Below are 22,145 nucleotides of genomic sequence, written 5' to 3'. Positions count from 1 at the left end.
GGACAGTCTAAAGATCAAGGGAGGAGGATTGGGGCAGTTGTGCTGCATGCCTTGTTTTCCTCCCAGCATAAAGATGAGGTAAGCAACCCCATCCTTATGCCAGGAGGACAACCTGAGGATGACTCAGACCCTCCCTTGCCCCCTCCCGGCCTAACCCTCTCAAAGGCTCTCTCCTTCTCGGCTTTGCACTTTTATCAAGTCCACAATGTGGCCCCAAAGCAAAAAAGTTTGCCCATGCCTGTTTTAGAGTCTAAGAACAGATAAAACTGATACATGGCTTCATTCCATTTAATCAGGCTCCAGGAGTCAAGAAAATTGCATCCAAATTACAGGGAAGTTATCTTACCTTTTCCTCAGATTTTATTTTAAGTTTGTCACTCGATATTAAGCTGCACACCTGTTCTACACCCATGTTCAGAAACTCCTCAGTGAGTACAACTTCTGTAAAGTGCTGTTCTGTTTGGAGAAAAAGACATGCCTTAGAAACATAGCACCCTGCTACAATGTGGTCAGCAATAAAAGAAATATTTTCCTTGATAGGTAAGGTTGATGGAAACATGAGAGAGTTTTCCCCGTATCTGTCCTTGAATTTTGGAAATACCTTTTGAAATAAGTCAGTATGCCTCCCCTCCTTGTTCTCCTTTCAAGCAAAAACTTCATTCACACAGGTTGTTAGAGTTGGCAGCTTTTAAGGAAAAGGCTTGGCAAAAGTTGTATTCTTTTACATTTTATTTTTAACTTTTGAAAATATTTTAAAAATATTATACTTTTTATATTGTTAATAGTTTAAGTGATTTTTAATGTTGACGTTCTATATGCTTTAACTGTAATCTTTTTATGTGCAAGCCGCCTTGAATCTCTGTCTTGGGTAAAAGGCAGGATACAAATAAAGTTAAAAATAATCTGTATAGATTCAGTAGATGTCCCATATTGAATTTTCATTTCAGTTCTAATAGCTACTTGGTGGGGCACACAGTGAATGCATACAAGCACAGCAGCACACTCTTCAGTATGGAAATCGCATTTATGAAATCAACCAAATTTAATTATTTTAGTCCCATGAGAATAGTTATATCTCTACATAGAATACAGTACTGTCTGTGATTTCTCAAAGTATAATTTTAGTAAGATTCCAATTACAGAAGAGACCTTGAGTTAAAAAACAGTGTTTAGTGACAGCCTTAAAAACCAAAGTCACTGAGCTAAAAGGAATTGTAGCCTGAAGGCAATATCCACTTCGCAAAAACAAGAGAAATGTGATTTTGTTTTTACTGGGTTTTTTCCCTTTAACAAAGAAATCCAACTTTAATCCAAATCCAAACATATTAATTGCCAAATACTGCATGAAAAATGCAGCAATTTAGAAAGAACATTTTAAAATAAGGTAGGCCATACATCAAGCTACCATCGAAAAACAGAGAGGAGGACAATAATCTGAAAGGACATCTTAAATTTTTGATGATTCCCTTTAGGGGCAGATATGCTGACGTTTCTGTAGCCAGAACAGCATCTCCATGCACAAGTGCGAAAAGATATTACAATAGTCAGTAATGCCCATAGATTTGTTAAGAGGACCCAGGTAGACAATCTAATAAGAGAGGCAATGTGACAGTAGGCAGTTGCCTTACACTAAATCTGACCACTTGTCCATCTGTTGCTTATTCATTCAGTTGCTTCCGACTCTTTGTGACCTCATGGATCATCCCACGCTAGAGCTCCCTGTCAGCCGTGGCCACCCCCAGCTCCTTCAAGATCAAGCCAGTCACTTCAAGGATAACATCCAGCCATCTTGCCCTTGATCGGCCCCTCTTCCTTTTTCCTCAGCATCATAATTTCTCCAAGTTTTGTGTCTTCTCATTATGTGGCCAAAGTATTGCATCTTTGCCTCTAGTATCCTTGCCTCCAGTGAGCAGCCAGACGTTATACAGGGTTAGTCAAAATGCATAGGCCAATAAGCCATATTCTGGCATACGGACTGGTTTGATCTTCTTGCAGTCCAAGGCACTCTTAGAATTTTCCTCCAACACCCACAGTTCAAAAGTGTCTATCTTCCTTCGCTCAGCCTTCCTCAGTAATTAGATTCAAGAAATATGGATTAAATTTGTGAGCTATTGCTAATGGAATAAATCTGATTCATATATTTATGCCATCTATGGTGAGAAGATCCCAAAGATGTGTTCCTGCTAAAGAGCAATTCCTCCTAATGATGCATTCATGTTTCAGTAAATGCCGTCTAGATTTTGACATTTCCTTGTTTTTAGGGTACTAAATCATCTTGTTTTCTATTGAAATTCAACTCCTCGGGGTCTCTTCATCTTGGAAGAGTCAAATTACCCAAAGAAGGACTGGGTCCTATATTCAGGAACCCTTTCAGACTATTATTATTATTATTATTATTATTATTATTATTAACTTTATTTATGCCCCACTTTTCTCACCCCACAGGGGACTCAAAGTGGCTTACAAACTCTGGAAAAAATTCAACACCACATCATAAAACAACAATAAAACAAGCCATATCAAACTATAAATAGTTAAAACAAATAAACAAATTAACACACATGAAAGCAATAAAACATAGGAGATTAAAAACATAACAAAGTGCCGAGTCTTGGTTTCCATACTTACTGTAATATCCTATTCTCTGAACGCCTGTGTGACAAAGCAAGGTCTGTAGCCTTTTCCTGAAGACCAGGAGGGATGGGGCCAGCCTGATGTCACTGGGGAGGGAGTTCCACAACTGAGGGGACACCACTGAGAAGGCCCTGTCTCTCGTCCCCACCAGTCACACTTGCAAGGGGGGTGGGACTGAGAGCAGGGCCTTCCCAGCAGATCTTAAAGCTCTAGTAGGCTCATAAAGAGAGATATGTTCGGACAGGTAAGTTGCAGCCCTTTAGGGCTTTATAGGCCAAAGCTAGCACTTTGAATTAATCCTGGTAGCAAACTAGAAGCCAGTACAAGTGCAGCTTGCCCACAAGTTTTAATTGTGCGAAAGCTCCCTTGGTCACCGCTTAAATCTGGGGTTTCAGGCTCAGAGATGAATCCAGGAGAACTCCCAAGCTCCAGACCTATGTCTTCAAGGGGAGTGTAACCCCATCTAACATATGCTGTAACACATTGTTCTACAACTATGCAGTTATAGAACAATGATTCCACTTTAAATGTCTCTGAAACATCCTATGGAATCCTGGAGTTTGGCATTTGCTGGGGCACTATAGCTGTCTGACTGAGAATTCTGAATACCTCGCTCTGAACTGTAAGTCCCAGGACTCCATAAGATGTCGCAAAGACAGTTAAAATGGCACATCGACTGACACATTTGTCATGGGAATTGCTGTTGATTATTTTGTTGGAACTGTTCAGTCTCTCCAGTCCAGAAATAGTCACTGCACAGAGCGCAGGGGACGTTTTTCTACCTTGCACCCATCAGCCAGGCACATTTGTGCATTTTGGGGTAACCAAAGTGATGTAATGTTACTTCTGGTCACCATATTGGCTGATTTTCAGTTGATTTTCCCAAGTTCTTTTGTGTTTTGTTGAGATCTAAGGGGTTTTGGAGAGTCAGGGGAAGGCAGCCACTGTCGTTTGAGCATTCTTTGAGCAATTTTCAGACAGAAAAGAAGCTTCTCCTACAAACCAATTAAACTCTTTTTTAAAAGACTGGGGTTCTTAGAAAATTCTGAGAGGCTTCGGGGATGTAAGGACCACAAATGCCCCAAGGGATACCATTTGCCAGGTCCTTGATCAAATGTATAATTTTCCCAGGCCACTTTTCCTGGACATTTGAAATTATTTTTCCCCCCTACATAGTCAACTAACTATATCATGGCATTGTTAATTAAGGACATTTTTTGGTTAATAAAATGTTTACATATCACTTTTTAGTATTCAGTGTGGTCTATTGAATAAGGTAATTAATATGAGACTGAAGAAAAAAAAATGAGGGGGACTGAAGTACCACAACACACTGGTCCCAAATCCCATGTCAGCCAAGGTCTGGAATGATACTATAACTGATGTAATAGAAGACTTTTCCAATTGCCACTAACGCACCCTGGAAGATTAGCTGTCATAAGAAATAAAAATGTAGAAACTAGAGTGCTACTGCAATTTATATACCTCTATTTCCGATTACATGTTTAAATAAAAAAAATATTTTAAATTATTAAACTGTTTCAAATTATTAATTCACTAAATCGTTATTTTTAAAGATGTACTCAGATTGAAAGAAAAGAAGCAAAGTTCAGTTTAAAATGTGTATCATGTTTGGTTATGGGTAAATCATTATTTGGAATCTTAATAAACTTACAGAATAATTTTTGCATCTTGGATAAGCAAATTGTTCAGAGTACAGAATTCTGAGGTCATTGCTTACCTTCAAGTACAAAAGCATTCCTTCTTCCAACCAGTTTCAGTTAAGGCAGAACTGCTTCCTTCTGCTACTCTCCTGAGCCTAATTATTCTTGTGTATACTCAGGATAAGAGTCAATAGTTTGGCTGTGATGCCTGGCCTCAGCTATTATTGTCATTTATTCCCCACAGGGATAGATGCTTGCCTACAAGGTCACTTATGTTCCTACTGGAAAAATTAATGGTGTAAAAGTCCAGATTGTTTAAAAAGACAGTGTTTCACTTTGTGTGCAGAACAAATGTTGCCACAGTTAGGCAGAACCTTTTCAAAGGTAATACACAGCCCACACTTGGACAGTTTAACAGTGGTAACAACATGAATGTCTTGAACACTCCAGAAGGAAACACAGTGTGAAAAGACTGTGCTGTAGGAAGCCTTTCATAGCTGGGATCACTGGGTTGTTGTAATTTTTTCGGGCTGTATGGCCATGTTCAGAAGCATTCTCTCCTGATGTTTTGCCCACATCTATCACAGGCATCCTCAAAGGTTGAGAGGTCGGCTGGAAACCAGGCAAGTGAGGTTTATATATCTGTGGAAGATCCAGGATGGGAGAAAGAGCTCTTGCCTGCTTGAGGCAAGTGTGAATGTTTCAATATGTATGTTAGTCTTCAATTTCCAAAACTATAAGCATAGAATAACACAGATCTGCATTCTCCTTACACAAGATTTTAATTATTCTTGCCTTCTGACAGCTATGACAGTAACTATTGTACAGTGATAATCTCTGGCCTAAATCCATTTGCTAGCCCAAATTAGTGTAAGCCTACTAAATCAACAGTACTTTTGCAAAAGAACTGACTTATCCAGCAAGCAATACCATGGGTCTACTTTATCTGGGACTATTCATTGGATTTAGCCTACTATGTATAATTACTATCATAACAGATTGCTAGGAAGGAATATGAAGATTTGATATTGAAACTGCCTTATTAAAATAAATATTTCTTTTTTTAATCTATTCAGTTTTCCAACCGTCTCATGAAATTTTCTTTTGTGCCAAAATACGAGATAACTCAGTTGCGAGACTTTTATATTTCACTCACTATTGCATTGCTTTCGCTTGGTATTAGCAGCATTCAAAGGCTACCAAATTAGACATAGTTAGAAGCAATATCCCAACCTAAATTAATATGTTTGGAGAACTGGCACTGCACTTGCCTGCATACGTGTTGGCCTTGTTCAGAAGTTCTATGCACGCATGCATGTCAGCAAAAGCACGGATTCCCAAACAATTGACAGGGTGAAGCTGAGTTTCCAAAAAGTCACAGCAGCTCTTCTTGACATCCTGCAACTGCAATAAACTAGCTGCCGGGAGAAGCACCTAAAACAATCAAAACTAGATGAGTTTGTGCAGTTAATGAACACAATGAACATGAAAAAGGATTTAAAAAAACAATTCGAGAAAAATGCACGAGTATTAGGATTAGTACAATGTAGAAAAAAGATGGAACCAAGGCAGACTTTTAAAATCACCTTCTTTCTTAACCAGTGTTTTAAAAAGCTCATACTTTTCAATTGTTCCAACTTTACAGGGGCCATTCCAATTACTCTTCTGACATTTGATTTTTTTTCACATGCTTTTAAAGTGTCCAAGTTTCAGTCTCCTTGGTTTACTTCAACTGCTGCAGATTAATTTCAAAGTGCAAAAGTAGTTTGCATTCCGAAAAACTACTGCAACTTCTCATAGCTTGTCTTGTTCTTCCACTATGTGGTATGCTTCCACCATGTTACCAATATATCTCTCAGAATTTTCAAGCCCTTCCAGGGCACTTCTAAAGTAACTTTCAGTGTTAAGTTATTTATTCCAATAGGGTTCACTCTGATCCAGAATAGAAATAAGGAAAGGAAAGGATAAAGGATATGAGGGGAGGGGAGGGGAAGAGAAAGAACGGAAAGCAGGGAGTAATGACTCCTCCAACACCCGGGCAATGCTGGGTATATACGAGGGTTGAATGAAACGTAATGCTTCCCCCTTCGTTACTTGGGGTTGGATGGGAATATTTTAATAAATCAGATGCAGAACTAATCCTTAGAACGTGCTTTTTAACTACCACTGTTCACTTTTCCACATAATCACCAGACAATTGGATACATTTTTGCCAACAATGAACAAGTTTTCTGAAGCTGTTACGGAAGAAGTCGGCACTCTGTTTCCGCAACCCATCGTGCATAGATCTTCCAATAGCCAAGCAAAGCAATAATGTGACCCACACATTCTTGTGAAATGCCCATTATGCTTGACATTTATCTGAGTGATACGACGATCGTCCTGAATCAATCTGTCAAAATTTTGCTTGTGAAACTCGGTGGTTACTGTCACAGGATGTCCAACTCTTTGTTTGTCATGCAAGTCAGATGTTCCCACTTCAACATCTGTAAACTTACTTGCCCAACCATGCATAGTACTCACATCAACACAATCACCACATACAGTTTGCATTCTCTGATTAATCTCTTTTGGGGTGACACCTTCTGCTGTCAAGAATTCAATGACTGCGCGTTGCTTAAGTCGCATTGACCGACTGTCTGCGCAGGATTCCATACTTTGCTCTTTAACAACACAACCATTCAATGCCAAGGCTTCCTACCAAAATGGAACTGTAGAGAAGAGTCTACTGAACAAGCCAGTACCTGCCACATACCATACTGCCATCTGTTGAGAAGTTACGAAGGTGGAGGCATTACTTTTCATTCAACCCTTGTATGCTAGTAAATTATATATTCATCTTAGCTGTCATTAACTGTAGTTGCCAAACACGAGATCATTGCGAACAAACAATACAATTTGGCCACTTAAGCTAAAGCATAATTTCAGGACTGGCATGCAACCCTTTGGTTGCCACTTTCCCTCACTATTCATACAAGCTGAGAAACTAGTTGCAAATCTATGTTAACCACACTTCCTTCTACCACTGAACTGGGACACAATGGGCAATGTATTCAAGAAAAACGAGGCATTGAAAGCCAATCTTAAACCATGATTCCAAAAAAGCTTTTGTTTTGTGAGCTCCCGGTGGTGCAGCGGGTTAAACCACTGAGCTGCTGAATTTGCTGACTGAAAGGTTTTCAGTTCAAATACGGGGAGCAAAGTGAGTTCTGCTCTTAGCCCCAGCTACTGCCAACCTAGCAGTTAGAAAACATGCAAATGTGAGTAGATCAATAGGTACCGCTCCGGCTGGAAGGTAATGGCACTCCATGCAATCATTCTGGACACATGAACTTGGAGGCGTCTACGGACAACGCCAGCTCTTTGGCTTAGAAATGGAGATGAACACCTTGAGTCGGACACAACAAGACTTAAATGTCAAGGGGAAACCTTTACCTTTACCTTGGTAGTCATGGTTTTCTACTAGATCCAAAAGCTCTAGCGTGGTGTTCTCAATAGTTAAAAATTGCTACTGGGCGAAGATAATTTTTTGTGTCTCAGATAGACCATTCATTGCAAAATTGTTTCAGAAATTAGAAAAGGGTGGATAACAAGATTGATTTTTTTCCAAATAATTCTGAGCCAGGTTGGAAAGAAAAGGCAACTTGATCTTAGAAAATGTGGCGCTTGGGTACACTTAGTGGGAGAGAGAGGGCCTTCTTAGTGGTGGACCCCCAGCTCTGGACTGCCCTCCATAGAGAGATTAGGTTAGGCCACTCTCTTCAAGCTTTCCTATCCAGTATTACTGTGTTTTATGAATTTGGAATTTTAATGTTATTATGCGATATTTTATGGACGTGTGCTCATGTTTTTATCACTTTGATGTCTACGTAATTGTGTTTATTTTATGTGCGGTACTTTGGAGTGCTTTGTTAGCTGGCCCGAGTCCCTTCGGGGAGAAGGTGGCGGATACAAATACATTTTTGTTATTGGGTTCTTTTTTTCGGGCTGTATGGCCATGTTCCAGAAGCATTCTTTCCTGACATTTCGCCTGCATCTATGGCAGGCATCCTCAGAGGTTGTGAGGTCTGTTGGAAACTAAGAAAATGGGGTTTATATATTTCTGTGGCAGGGTGTAAGTAAGAACTCTTGACTGTTCGAGGTAGGTGTGAATGTTTCAATTGGCCACCTTGATTAGCATTTAATGGCCTAGCCGTTTCAAGGTGTAGCTTTTTACTGCCTGAGGGAAGAAGGAAGAAACCACAAAAATGAACAAAATCTGGCTACCAGTATTAAAAAAACCCTCTAAAATCATAATAGTAAATACAGAACACTCAAAAACAGGGGAACTCCAGACAAGAAACAATCAAGAACAGCTAATCACCTCTTAACAAAGGATTCCCCATTATTATTATTATTATTATTATTATTATTATTATTATTATTTGTTATGAAAATAGAATTTACTTTCCACTTCCTCCCCCTCTCTTTCCAATTCTTCATTTGTACACTTATTTTGGTTTGTGAAGTCATAGAAAAATATCCACTGTAATGGATGAAAATGGAAGCCAAAAAGCATGGACTGATTTTGTTCCAGTAGCAATGAAGGAGAATCACTGAAGGACAAGAAAGCAAATGACATTGCTTGCTCCGATTTCAGCTTCTCCTTCTTATCAGATTTCGTTTATGTGACTTTCCTTCACAATATTCTAAAAGCCCTGAAGGTAAGCACTTGACAATAAAAAAAACACTCATTAGACCCACATTCTGCCTTTGAAAATTATGGTCCTAATAAATGGCATTACAGATTATTTGAAAAGGAATTTGACAGCCTCTCATTAATACTATATTTGGACCAGACTGTTAGAAGATGTACTTGTCAAATCGTAGGACGCCCAGCTACAGGGTCACAAAACTCATGCAAGGTTAATGTGGAGCTGCTTCATACATTAGATTTATGAAGTTTGAATTGTTTTTGTTGGCAATTTATATCTCTAAAAATTGCATATGGAAGAGATAAAAATGCACTGCTATTACTGGGACATGTTCAAAATAATCAAGTCATAGACAAAGACAATTTGGAATCCCTACCTTTACATATCAATTAACTGATTTCCCTGCTCCTTGAAGTTTTGTTATCTCATTAACATTTGCATTTCAAAATTTAAATACAGGATCAAGGATAGCTAGTTTTATTTATTTTATTTATTTATTTCCGACATTTATATGCTACCCTTCCCACCCCGAAAGGGACTCAGAGCAAGTTAGAAGATACATACACATACAATATATGATATTATTAGCATAGTACAATATCAGTATTAAATATTACTATATTGTACTATACCATTATTTTGTAATATTATTAGCAATACTACATGCAATCTATAAATAAAAATGTAATGTTCATTTGTGCTATTCACAGAACTCAGAAGCAACTGGGGCAATTGACACCAAATTTGGACACTATGTCCCTAACAACCCAATGTATGTTCTCCACTCAAAAAAACAACGAAAACAAAAAGCAGAAAGGACTTCTAAACTGCATGTCCACAAAGGAGAAACTGCATGTCTACCGAGACCCATGGCCACGCCCCCTCCTCCTCCTCGCGGGGAAACAGCTGCCCATTAAAGCCAGGTGCACGTGCACGGCCACACACACATACACACAAGCGAGTGGAGGTGGAGGCTTGCCGCATGCAGCCCCCTCTCTTCCCATCCTGTCAGGAGAGCACTCTCCTCCTTTCCCTGTTGGAAAGTGCCAGCAACAGCAACGGAGTGCTCCACGCAAGGAAGAAGGGGAGGAGGGGGAGAGGGAGGAGGCGAGGAAGGTCCACGGTGCTTGAATGAAGGACCTTCCTTATCTCCCTCCCTTCCCTTCTTTCCTCCCTTTCCTTTCTTTCCTTTTCTTCTTTCCTTCTCCTTCATTTCCTTCTTTCCCTCCTTCCCTTTCTTCCTGTCTCTCCTTCCTTTCCTTCTTTTCCTCCCTCCTTCCCTCCCTTTCCTCCTTCTTTTCCCTTTCTTCATTTCCTTCACCTTCATTTCCCTCCCTCCTTTCCCTCCTTCCTTCCTTCCTCTCTCCCTCCCTGTCCCTCCTTCTTTCCTTTCCTTCCTTCCCTTCTTCCCCTCCCTCCCTCCCTTTTTCTTTCTTTTCCTTCCTTCCCTTCTTTCCCTCCCTCCCTTCCTCCTTCCTTCCTTCCTTCCTTCCTTCCTTCCTTCCTTCCTTCCTTCCTGTCCCTCCTTCTTTCCTTCTTTCTCTCCTTCTTTCTATGTAAGATATAAATACAATATTAAATGGAAGGGACAGTCAAGAAGTAACGAGAGAAGCAGGAAAAGAGGGAAGGAAGGAAGGAGAGAAGGAGGGAGGGAAAGAAGGAAAGAAAGAAAGATAGAGAAGCAAGGAAGGAGAGAAGGAAATAAAAAAGTGAAAGGAAAGAGAGAGTGAAGGAAGGAGAGAAGGAACGAAAGATAGGGAAGGAAGGAAGGAAAGGAAGGAAGGATGTAACCAAAGAGCAAAGAAAGGGAGGAAAGAAACAGGTAGAGATGGAAGAAAGATGAGAGATAGGGATAGAAAAAGAGGAAAGGAAGGGAAGAGGGAAGGGAGGAGAGGAAGAGGGAGGGAAGGTTGGCCACAGTAACACGTGGCGGGTACAGCTAGTATAAATATATAACTATAATATTATTATTATTAGTATTATATTGCATTATATTATAATATTATAAATATTATAATGTAACGCAATATAGTTTTAACATAACAGAGAAGAAATACAGGTATTTACGTACTCAGTCTTCTAAATCATTTCCACCCTAAGCATAGTGCTTTTGGGTTCCCATGTATTAAGTTTGTGAATATGGAATTGTAAAAATGCCCCTGGCACAAATATTCCAGGTTTGTATGATTTGTCTTTCAAGAAAGCATGATTCAAGATAAACAGCTGTAGTGGTGGGTGGGTGGCACTGAAGGAAGCTAAAAATACATGTTGACATCTGTAGCAAAGAACTAAAAAACAACACTTAACTTTTCACCAAGATATCTCTTAGCACCCATCCATTTCAGATTTAAATGATTTTAGAAACAAATCCTTACAAGGATAATGCTTCCCAAAACACAGCTTTTCAGCATCAGTTTCCGCTCTACTTGATGTCCAAGCCTTGTTTATGCAGCAAGCAAGGACTTTTGTCTAAAACGTTCATACTTTTCGACTCTCTTTCCTAACAAATATTTATCACTTAGTATGGTGCTGTGGAGTCCCCGGTGGCACAGCGGGTTAAACGGCTGAACTTGCTGACTGAAAGGTCAGTGGGTCAAATCCGGGGAGCGGGGTGAGCCCCCACTCTTAGCCCCAGTTTCTGCCAACCTAGCAGTTCGAAAACATGCAAATGTGAGTAGATCAATAGGTATTGCTCCAGTGGGAACGTAACAGTGCTCCATGCAGTCATGCTGGCCACAAGGCCTTGGGGGTGTCTACGGACAATGCTGGCTCTTCGGCTTAGAAATAGAGATGAGCAACAACCCCCAGAGTCAGATACAACTAAACTTAATGGCAGGGGAAACATTTACCTTTACTATGGTGTCACCTTGGGTCTTGGGATAAAAGCAGAATATATATAAACACAATAATATTAATTTCATATTGTGCATGTTTTAAATAGTTAACTCCATCTAACATACTGAAACACCAAACCAGACTTCTGTGCATTTTCCCAGACAGATGTTGCTATTTATACACTGGAGAGCTCATCATAAACAGACAAGCTTTAAAGACTAACCAAGAAAACATCTAGGAATGTTGCTTATAGTATCTAAGACTAAACATAGCATATTGCTAGGACACCTCCAGACATTCTATTTTGTGGCTGCATTTGAAACCAATCTGTGTATTTTTAATCTGCAAATGTGTTATATGGGTTTCAAGAGACAGACAGACCTCCCCTCCAATATGTCAAGCTTTTTTAAATCTAATGGCCACCAGATATCCCTTGTTGGCTATGAGGACATAAGGAATATTAGTCTGATATGTCCAAAGGCATCTTGGGGGGGGGGGGGGGAGATTAATATCAAGAATAAATCAAGAAGTAATTATTCTAAGGTAACCTGGAATCCTGCATTCTCAGAAACGCCATGGCAGTAAAATCATGTATGTAATTTGCATAGTGTGCCATTAGAAGTCACCAGCATACCTTTTATGACCTCCATGTTTGAAATTAGTATATGATGATGATTAAGGAATAGCATTATTATAAAAAATAATAAAGTGCACAGACTATCAGAATAATAATAATAATCTAAACACTTGGAACCATTACATATACTAAAAAGGTCACAAAAGGTAAGCTGGTGAATAATAGTAATAATCTATACACATAATAAAAGTGAAAATATACATGTATGCATGTGTGTGTGTGTGTGGTTAGGATGTCCTCTTACACAGACAAGCCTCTGCCTCCACAAACAGCTCCCACTACTCAGGAGACACCAAAGGCCCTCCCCCTCCAATGATATTGCAGGTTATAGATGCGGTGGATCTATGTTTTTATTGGTGTTATTATTTAGTGAATTTTTATCTATGTTAAATGTTTTAACTGTTTTTATATTATTGTGGGCATCGAATTGTGCCGTCCTGTAAACTGCCATGAGTCACCCACATACAGTGAAACTGTGACCTTCACTGATGATGGTCTGGACCAAACTTGGCACACAGAACCCCCATGACTAACTCAACCTACTGGAGAGGTTTGAGGGGACTGATTCACCATAGTGGGAGTCATAGTTTATCCTACAGCCAGAGAGCACACTGGACCCCACCGATCATTCATCTAGAGCACGTTTCTCCAACATAACAAATTTTAAGTACTGATGAAGTTTCCCGGGGTTAACCTGGCATGATGTGAGTTGTAATTCACCCACAACCTTATGCATATTGTACAATAAAAAATGACTTTTTCAAATAACCCAGGCAATGCCAGGTACCCAAACTAGTAATAGTAATAATAAATGTATTAAAATAAAAACACTAAGTTAGATAGTACATAGCATGAGGTGATGAGCTAACATACCTACATACCTATCCATAGGCTGCAGTCCTATTCACATTTATTTGAGTGTGAAGCTTTAATATATTCAATAAGACTGACTTTGAAGTAAACAAAGTTCCAATCTGAATACACAGTTCCCTCACTTATCACGGGGGTGCCGTTCCAGGACGCCCCGCAATAAGTGAAAATCCGCGAAGTACGGACGCCATATTAATTTTAATATTTATACATTATTTTATATATTTTATATATTATTTTCTTACCCGCACTTCCTTACCTGCCTCCCGGCCCATCCCAAGGGTACCTGCCTACCTCCCTGGCCTCCGCAGACCACAGCAGAACCATGCAGGCAGCAGCAGGCCAGGGAGGCAGGCCTTCCCTGCCACGCCTCAGGTTGCCACAGTTCCGGGGGCCTTGGCCTCCAGTGGACGTAAATATTTAATATTTTTATTAATATTTTCAAAAACCTGTGAAACAGCGAATCTGCTAAAAGTGAACTGCAAAGTAGCGAGGGAACACTGTAATGTTTAGCAAAGCTCTTATTTGCCTCTTATTTGAGACAAATAAAGGGTGCATCTACTTGGCCAAATACTCAGGGGATGAAGAAGAATTGACTCTGTGGCATCTAAATGATGCACGGACCTCATGATGCATGGGTTTGCTTGAAGGTTTTGGTTAATCAAAACGCTAGCAATTCTAGCCTGTGTGAAGCTAGGTATCTTTGCTGATAAATGACACCATCTTGGATATAGATTATTGGAACTGGATTTAACTCCCATTAAAACTAAGGGGATTTGTCAATAACTTAACCTGGATCCAAATCAGTAGGTTTTACAAAATAGCATAATATATGGGTAAAGAGGCAAAGATGAAGTATTTGGCCACATAATGAGAAGACAGGAAAGCTTAGAGAAGACAATGATGCTGGGGAAAATGGAAGGAAAAAGGAAGAGGGGCCAACCAAGGGCAAGATGGATGGATGGTATCCTTGAAGTGACTGGATTGACTCTGAAGGAGCTGGGGGTGGCCACGGCCGACAGGGAGTTCTGGCGTGGGCTGGCCCATGAAGTCACGAAGAGTTGGAAGCGACTGAATGAATAAACAACAACAAATGGGTAAAGAACATGGAAGCACTGCCTTGAATTATACTTTGCTGAAAACATGGCACAGTTCAAATATAACAGAAAATATATACGTACTACACACTATACTATTTTATGATCTCTTCCTGTCACAGCATCCTTTTTAAATTCCTGCCCTTCAAAAAATAGGCTACAACTTAAAACCTGAAAGCAAATCTAGGGAGCCTCAAAGCAACATTGAATGGCGTGAGATCATAGAAACATTCCAAATGTAAGTATAACTTGACTTCAAGAGATAAGAGCTATAGAAATTGATCTTGGTAAAAAAAATTGCTTTTAATCTGTGCTAAATTAGTCCGACCATTCCCAGCAGTTTAAGATGTTTAATGCTAGCATGATATTAGGTGTTTAATAAAATCCTCATTGATGAGGATAACTGTGATTATGCAACAGCTTGAGACATTTTGCAGCGTTTTGTGAACATTTGGCCAAACAGTTTGTTAGAAATGCTACATGCTGTACTAGATAATGAGCTACAAGATACTGGCAAGTCTTATCTAACAACAGGAAGGAAGACTCAATCTGCAGTGAAAGATCATTTGGACCACTATTATTCTAAACAGTAATAGAGAACAGCTAATTTTGAAGAATATTTATATTTTACCTTTCTTTCGGCACGGGACTGAAAATGGTTTACAGCAAGAATGGTATACACTAAAGTAATTATTATACCATCAATGAACTGCCTAAACACATTAAAAATACAGGCAGTCCCTGAGTTATAAACATCTGACTTACCAATGACTCATAGTTAAAATGGGCCTTAGGCAACAGGAAGTAAGAGAAATCTACCCCTAGGAAGGGAAATTTACTCCTATTAAGAGTTTATCACCGATCCTTGTTTTCCCCAGCAAGCCAAATTTTTCAAAATCCTATTATCACAGGGATGGAAAATGAGGTGAGATCTTCTGAACAAGGGCACAAAGAGCAAAACAATCACTAGGAAAGATAAAGGTTTCCCCTGACATTAAGTCTAGTCATGTCCAACTCTGGAGGGTGGTGCTCATCTCCATTTCTAAGCCGAAGAGCTGGAGTTTTCCATAGACACCTCCAGGATCGTGTGGCCGGCATGATTGCATGGAGTGCCATTACCTTCCTGCTGAAGCAGTACCTATTGATCTACTCACATTTACATATTTTTGAACTGCTAGGTTGGCAGAAGCTGGGGCTAACAGTGAGAGCTCACCCCGCTCCCTGGATTTGAACCACCAACCTTTCGTTCAGCAAGTTCAGCAGCTCAGTGGTTTAACCCACTGCGCCAACCGGGGGCATACATGGGTGTTAACTCTTCCCTATGCTATCTAAATCATATATATGTACTTATTCCAACTTACATACAAATTCAACTTAAGAACAAACCTAAAGAACCTATCTTGTTCGTAACTTGGGGACTTCCTGTACATTAATCCTTTTGGAAATAATCGGGGCCAGCTCTGGTTACTACTTACATAACAGGCTGCCAATGATTATGCTATCGGCCATATTTAAAGGAATAACTTGGCAAAACCATCTCTGAGTATTCCTTTTTTTAAAAAACTATGAAATTCCAAGGGACACCATAAGTGGACAGTCTACTGAAAGCACACCAATTTCCATAATGTATTTCCCTTCAGATGTTTTGGATAGCAATCCCAGTCAGCACTTTCTTTTTTTTTGTTCAATATTTTTTATTGAGTTTCTTAAGTTTGTGACATCGAAAGAGGGGGAACAATACATGGATAGGAAAGCTTGGAAATTTCGGGCATTAGAATCCCTAGGGTCTTTAAGGGGGTAAAACAAGAGGAGGGGAGGGAAATGGGGAAGAGAGGGGGGAAGAGGTGTGTTGGATAGATGTTGGGTAGAGGAAATGGGGGGAAGAAAAATACTGGACACTTCCGTTTGGTCCACAGATGGATTGCAAATTGTTAAGTATTTAAATGGTCGTTCATTCCTTTTTTATATTTTTTTGTTGTTTTTTTTATCTATATTTTTTTTTATTTAATTGGCTTGATTATTGCTTGTCCTTTATTTCTGGATGTTCTTTAGGTATTCTTTACAGTGGTCCCAATTGATCCGTCTCTCTTTGTTCTGGTTTTCCATCAGGCTCGATAATCTTTCCAGATCCATAAATTCAATAATCTTTTTAGTCCATTCCTCCTCCGATGGAATTTCTTTTGTTTTCCACTTTTGGGCTATTAATATCCTTGCCGCGGACACGAGGTAAAAGATTTTTTCCTCATTTTTCTTCCAAGCTAAATCTGTCATATTTAGTAGGTAGTATTCTGGCTTCTTTTCCAATTTTGTTTTGGATATCTTTTGTACATGTTTGTGAATAATGGACCAAAATTGTTGTATTCCTTTACATTCCCAGAACATATGGTAATAAGTTCCTGTTTCTTTCCTGCACTTCCAGCATAGATTGCTGTGGTTTTTATTGACCAGTCAGCACTTTCCATCGGCCACACTTGCTCGGGTTGATGGGAGTTGTAGTTCAAACTCTTGAAGGACCCCAAGTTAAACATAACGGAGAGATAAGAATGACTGCTTAACTCATAAATCTCAATAGTGGCTTGGCTGGGAGACTGGGCCATGGTGGCACAGCGGATTAACCCACTGAGCTTTATTTTTAGTTACTGTCAAAAGCATTGTATAAATAAGTATAAAACTAATAAAGTAGAGGGAGCACAAGCGGCTAAATAATTTTAGACCAAAAATGGGCAATAGCAACCTCACTGTCTGAAGCTTTAAACAATTCTTCCTCTGTGCATGAGGCAAGGCATTGTGGGCAAGCATACAGATGTGCAGCCGAACCACTGAGCTGCTGAACTTGCTGACCAGAAAGTTGGCAGTTTGAATCTGTGGGACAGGGTGAGCTCCTACTGTCAGCCCCAGCTCCTGCGAACCTAGCAGTTCAAAAACATGCAAATGTGAGTAGATCAATAGTACCGCCCTGGAAGGAAGGTAACGACACTCCATACCGGCCACATAACCTTGGAGGTGTCTACAGACAGTGCAAGCTCTTCAGCTTAGAAATTGAGATGAGCACCACCCTCCAGAGTCAGACACGACTAGACTTAATGTCAAGGGTAAACCTTTACCTTTACTGAGAGACTGCCAATTATTACTCATGTGGTAAGATATATTTCAGAGGAATGAACTGGCCAAAACACCTCCAAGTATTCCTTGCCTTTAAAAAAAAATCCCTATGAAATTCAAGAAGTCCCTATAAGGTGACTTGAATTCTTCATCTGATAGTTTATATAGTGCCATCAAATGTACATGGCACTTTATAATACCTCTGCGTGCCCAAATTTTACTTGAGATTTTATTCCTACAGAATCACATTTTGTTTCATAATCCATACAAAACTATTCTCACAACAAAAAAAGCATTATATAGTGGTTTTTTTTTGTTGTTGTTGTTGTCAGGCGCAACTTGAGAAACTGCAAGTCGCTTTTGGTGTGAGAGAATTGGCCTTCTGCAAGGATGTTGCCCAGGGGATGCCCGGATGTTTTTGATGTTTTACCATCCTTGTGGAAGGCTTCTCTCATGTCCCCGCATGAGGAGCTGGAGCTGATAGAGGGAGCTCATCCGCACTCTCCTCAGATTTGAACCTGAAACCTGTCAGAGTTCAGTCCTGCTGGCACAGGGGTTTAACCCACTGTGCCACCGGGGGCTTTAAAACACAGTGTTTAAAAAATGGATAATTTTAAGCAGCATTCCTGCTGATTAAACAGGTGTTACTGTATTAATATCATGTAATATTATGTATCCAGATGGAGAAGAACATGGCATAAAGCTGAATGGAGAGTTCAGAAAACAAAGTAAAAGGGTGTTCACTTTAATAGCTGATAGAATCTTATATATGCTCTCCATTAGAATTAAACATTGCTGTTTGTCCTAGTAGTCAAGTCACTAAATTAAACGCTTCAATTAAATTTGAGTATTTCAAACACAGAGGAGTATTTGTAGTATACACAGAAGGGTTAAGAAGGCAAATTGCAGAGTGAAACCCAAGTGCCTTCACTGCCCAAAAACACTGGTGTCTAGTTTCCTGTAAACCAAATATCAGGTTTCTCCTTGTGAATGATGGCGAACACGAAGCCACTGCCACAGGCACATTTCATAATATATTTTTTCAAAGACGCCATAGACTGAGGGGTATTGGCAGGCCTTGTTTGAAAGTGGAAGTGCCTTGTGTAAGGACAGCAACATCGGGTTTAACATTTCATGAAGGACGACACATGTGAGTTTATGTTTCCTTTGGTTATCTCACTAGAAGATATACTCATCATCATAACAATAATTTCTTACCCGCCTCTCCTCGTGGCTTGAGGTAGGTTACAGAATAATTAAAGCACATAAACGGTGTAAAATACCACAAATGCACATATTAAAATGTATTTCTATAAAATACGTATTAAAATACACAAAACAGATATTAATCAAAGGATACACGTTTAAAATTCATATTTAGAAACTGTCTGGATAATCCTGCCGAAGAGATGGGTGATGGTCACCAGTCAGGTTCTGGCTGGTTGGCCTAACTGCCCCCTCCCCAGAGTATCTAAATGTTTGGGGCTGATTGTATAGGAGAAGGTGATCTTTTAGATAACCTGGACCCAAACTATAAACATTTGCAGCAATCTACACCTTAATGGTGCATATTATAGCAAGTCTGTTTCAAATGAGACCAGGGCTTCTTAAACTTCTTAAACTTTTCTACTTGGTATACCTTTCAGCCTGAGATTTTTTCCCCAGATACTGAAAACAAACCAGCACTGGCAAGGTTTGCTAAACTGACTGATTTTCTTTTTTATGAAGTACAGCTGAAGCATCCTCTGAAGAGTCCACTGTAAACACTGCACAACAGATTTGAGTAAATGTCTAAAACAGATACTAGGTGACATTCAGAAAAATTTCCTGTTACCAAATTGTTTGGCATCCCAACATTGAGCTAAGGGGACCATTATGGGTTGGGACATAAGTTTAATGTAATGAAGAGGGTCCAGATTACTGGACCCTCTCCATTACATCTCCTGCACAATTACAAAAGGGCCTCTACATTTATGGGTTTAAACTTTAGCAGATTTTATTATTCATTGACTTGATTAATATGGATATGAATCTCTAGATCAGTGGTTCTCAGTCTGTGGCATGTTGATATATGTTTAATTCATCAAAATAAGGGATAATACAAAACTGTTGAAACTGAAAAATTGGGACCTACAATATGACTCGAGAGGGACAAACAAGGCTAGAGGAGTGGCAATTATAATAAAGGATACCAAGAGATTTGAATTAGAGAAAAAGATATCAAGCAAGGAAGGTAGACTCAGAATGATAAGGGGGAAACTAAACTACAGTAATATTTCCATTACTGTTTCCACTAAAAAAGATTAATAAACAGAACGTGTGCCAAAATTGAAAAACATGTAAAGGGAGATGTTATCATCGGAAGAGATTTAAATATGGAAAGAAGAAGCTAGTAAATTGGCTGGGATTTCTGGGAGTTGTAGGCCAAAACACCTGGGGACCCACAGGTTGAGAACCACTGGTCTAGATCCTGCAGTACAACTTTTGGCAGAAGCTGACCATAGAGTTGTGCTGGATGACTTAGGGCCCTTCCACACAGACATATAACCCAGAATATCAAGGCCAAAAATCCAAAAATTTGAACTGGAGTATTTGAGTGCACACTGCCATATATTCCAGTTCAAAGCAGATAACGTGGGATTTTATTCAGCTGTGTGGAAGGAGATGCTTAGAGTGAACATCTCTTCCAATAGAAGTTGACCATAGAATTTTGCTAGAAGATCTAGAGATTTAAGAGAGGTAATCCCTCAGGTAAAAAAAAAAAAAGGCTTGTTCATTTACTATCCATAGTTTTTCCACTTTCGCAGGGGTACTATCTCTCTAACTCCCATGAAAGTGGAGAGCCTGCTATACAAAACAGCTTGTAAAGAATTATAAACAACAGCAGATATGCCTTGAATGTGGAAAAGCATTCGAGGTGTGATGTCAATTATTCGGAACCAATGTAAGAATTCAGAACCAATGCAAACAGTGCTACAAGATCATACAAATGCTATCAAAATGCACATATTCTTGTTATGACTAAGGTGCTTAAAATGTCATTATAAAATGTCATTATCCTAATGGGGTGTTTGTGCCAACCAAATCCTCCCACTCACCTGTACATTTTCCTCTGTCACCTGAATTTCCCCAGTGTAAACAAACTCAATGAGCATCTTGAGGGTCCAGCCATCAACTTCCTTGATTCGGACTCTCTTTGATTGACTCTCACTCATTTCACCTATAAATATATGGTTGTATAGTGCTGTCAATGTAATGAGACACTGGAAGTTGGCATCAATATGCTGTACTTGATCACAGTTGGCTTTTATCACATAGCACTTTTCTAAAGGATTAAACATTAGCTATTTGCTCCAGGAAAGAAGAAAAATGAAAATGCATTTTTCTGCATGTTGCTATGCAGATCAGAATGCCCTTTTGATGACAACAGGCACACTTCCTAAGAACCTATAGAGCAAATTGAATTATGGAGCAACCATGATGTGTACCTGCTCCTGGTACTCAGGTTGCTTACATCTTTCAGTCTTGGATACTTTGAAATTTACACATCCTCACGTAATTCCAAGAACTTCAAGGGGACATGGAACCCATCAAATGATAACCATATATGGAAAAATAAGACAAACTGGAGTATTTATAAACCTAGGAGTGCATCAGCAACTCGATGCAATCAACTTGAACGCAACTGAATGATGGCAGTAGAAACTGTCCTAGAAAATTCAGCATCACACATGAGAATTAATATTAGCAACATTTGACTCACCATTTCCCAAAACAATGTCACTTTTACTCAGAGAAAAGGGGGGAAAGTGTTCCAAACTCCAAGCTTGTGGAGGTTGGAACACTGGTCATAAAGACCATCTGTAGTCTCTAGATGTTTACAGGATCGGCTTGAGGACAATTCCTCATGCCAGCATATTTCATAATGTAGATGTAATGCATATTTAATTGCTGCGGCTCGACAAGGGGGAAAGCTCCCACAACTTTGACAACCCATAGCAACAGAGAGCTGTTGCATCCCAACATGAGATAGATTCAGGAAACACAAGATCAATAGGAACTTTCTCCATACACCCAAATTGTAAGATCGCAAAAATGCGTCTTACTTCTTTTTGGAACATTAGTTCTAGCTGGGGTCTAATTGACAGAATTGTGGAGTTTGTTTCCAAATAGGATCAAATCCAAAAATGAAAGAGGAAAATGAATTATAGGTGGCTCCATATTGTTGGCTAGGAATAGAGCATTATGTACAGACCAAAACTATCAGTGTATCAAATCACTTTGGTACAGGGCTTGAAAAATTGCATTTTATAGCAAAAGTATGCATATTTTGTGCAATACTGCAATGACCATTTGGAACGGCCTCGGACTATGGATTACATGATTTTTAATAAGTGGTTTTGATGTTTGATCTGTTTTTACCACTTGTTCTTAATGTATTTGTTTATTTTGTCTGGTGTATATTGTGTGGCATCAAATTGTGCCTTATATGTGAGCTGTTCCGAGTCCCCTTCGGGGTGAGAAAAGTGAGATATAAATATGGCCAATAAATATTTTTTTTTCAATATCTACAAAATTTGTTCAGATGGATTGGGCATCTTTTGGAAACAAG

At 39.4% G+C, this 22,145-nt stretch overlaps 1 protein-coding gene across 4 annotated transcripts in view; it reads right to left on the bottom strand.

The window, feature by feature from the left end:
* Positions 1-22,145, bottom strand: part of KLHL2 (kelch like family member 2) — a 58,678-nt gene that overhangs the window by 16,667 nt on the left and 19,866 nt on the right. For 2 of the 4 annotated variants that reach the window (XM_060778747.2, XM_067468708.1), the window contains 3 exons: positions 20,632-20,753; positions 5,570-5,732; positions 347-456 (listed from right to left, as the gene is read on the bottom strand). In XM_060778747.2, the coding sequence (XP_060634730.1) occupies positions 347-456; positions 5,570-5,732; positions 20,632-20,753 (395 nt within the window). The remainder of the gene's footprint in view (positions 1-346; positions 457-5,569; positions 5,733-20,631; positions 20,754-22,145) is intronic. The other 2 variants (XM_067468709.1, XM_067468710.1) reach the window with 1 other exon arrangement.

Source organism: Anolis sagrei, chromosome 5 (genome assembly GCF_037176765.1).
Source record: "Anolis sagrei isolate rAnoSag1 chromosome 5, rAnoSag1.mat, whole genome shotgun sequence".
NCBI lineage: Eukaryota > Metazoa > Chordata > Lepidosauria > Squamata > Dactyloidae > Anolis > Anolis sagrei.
This window is presented reverse-complemented; position numbering and strand designations above follow the sequence as displayed.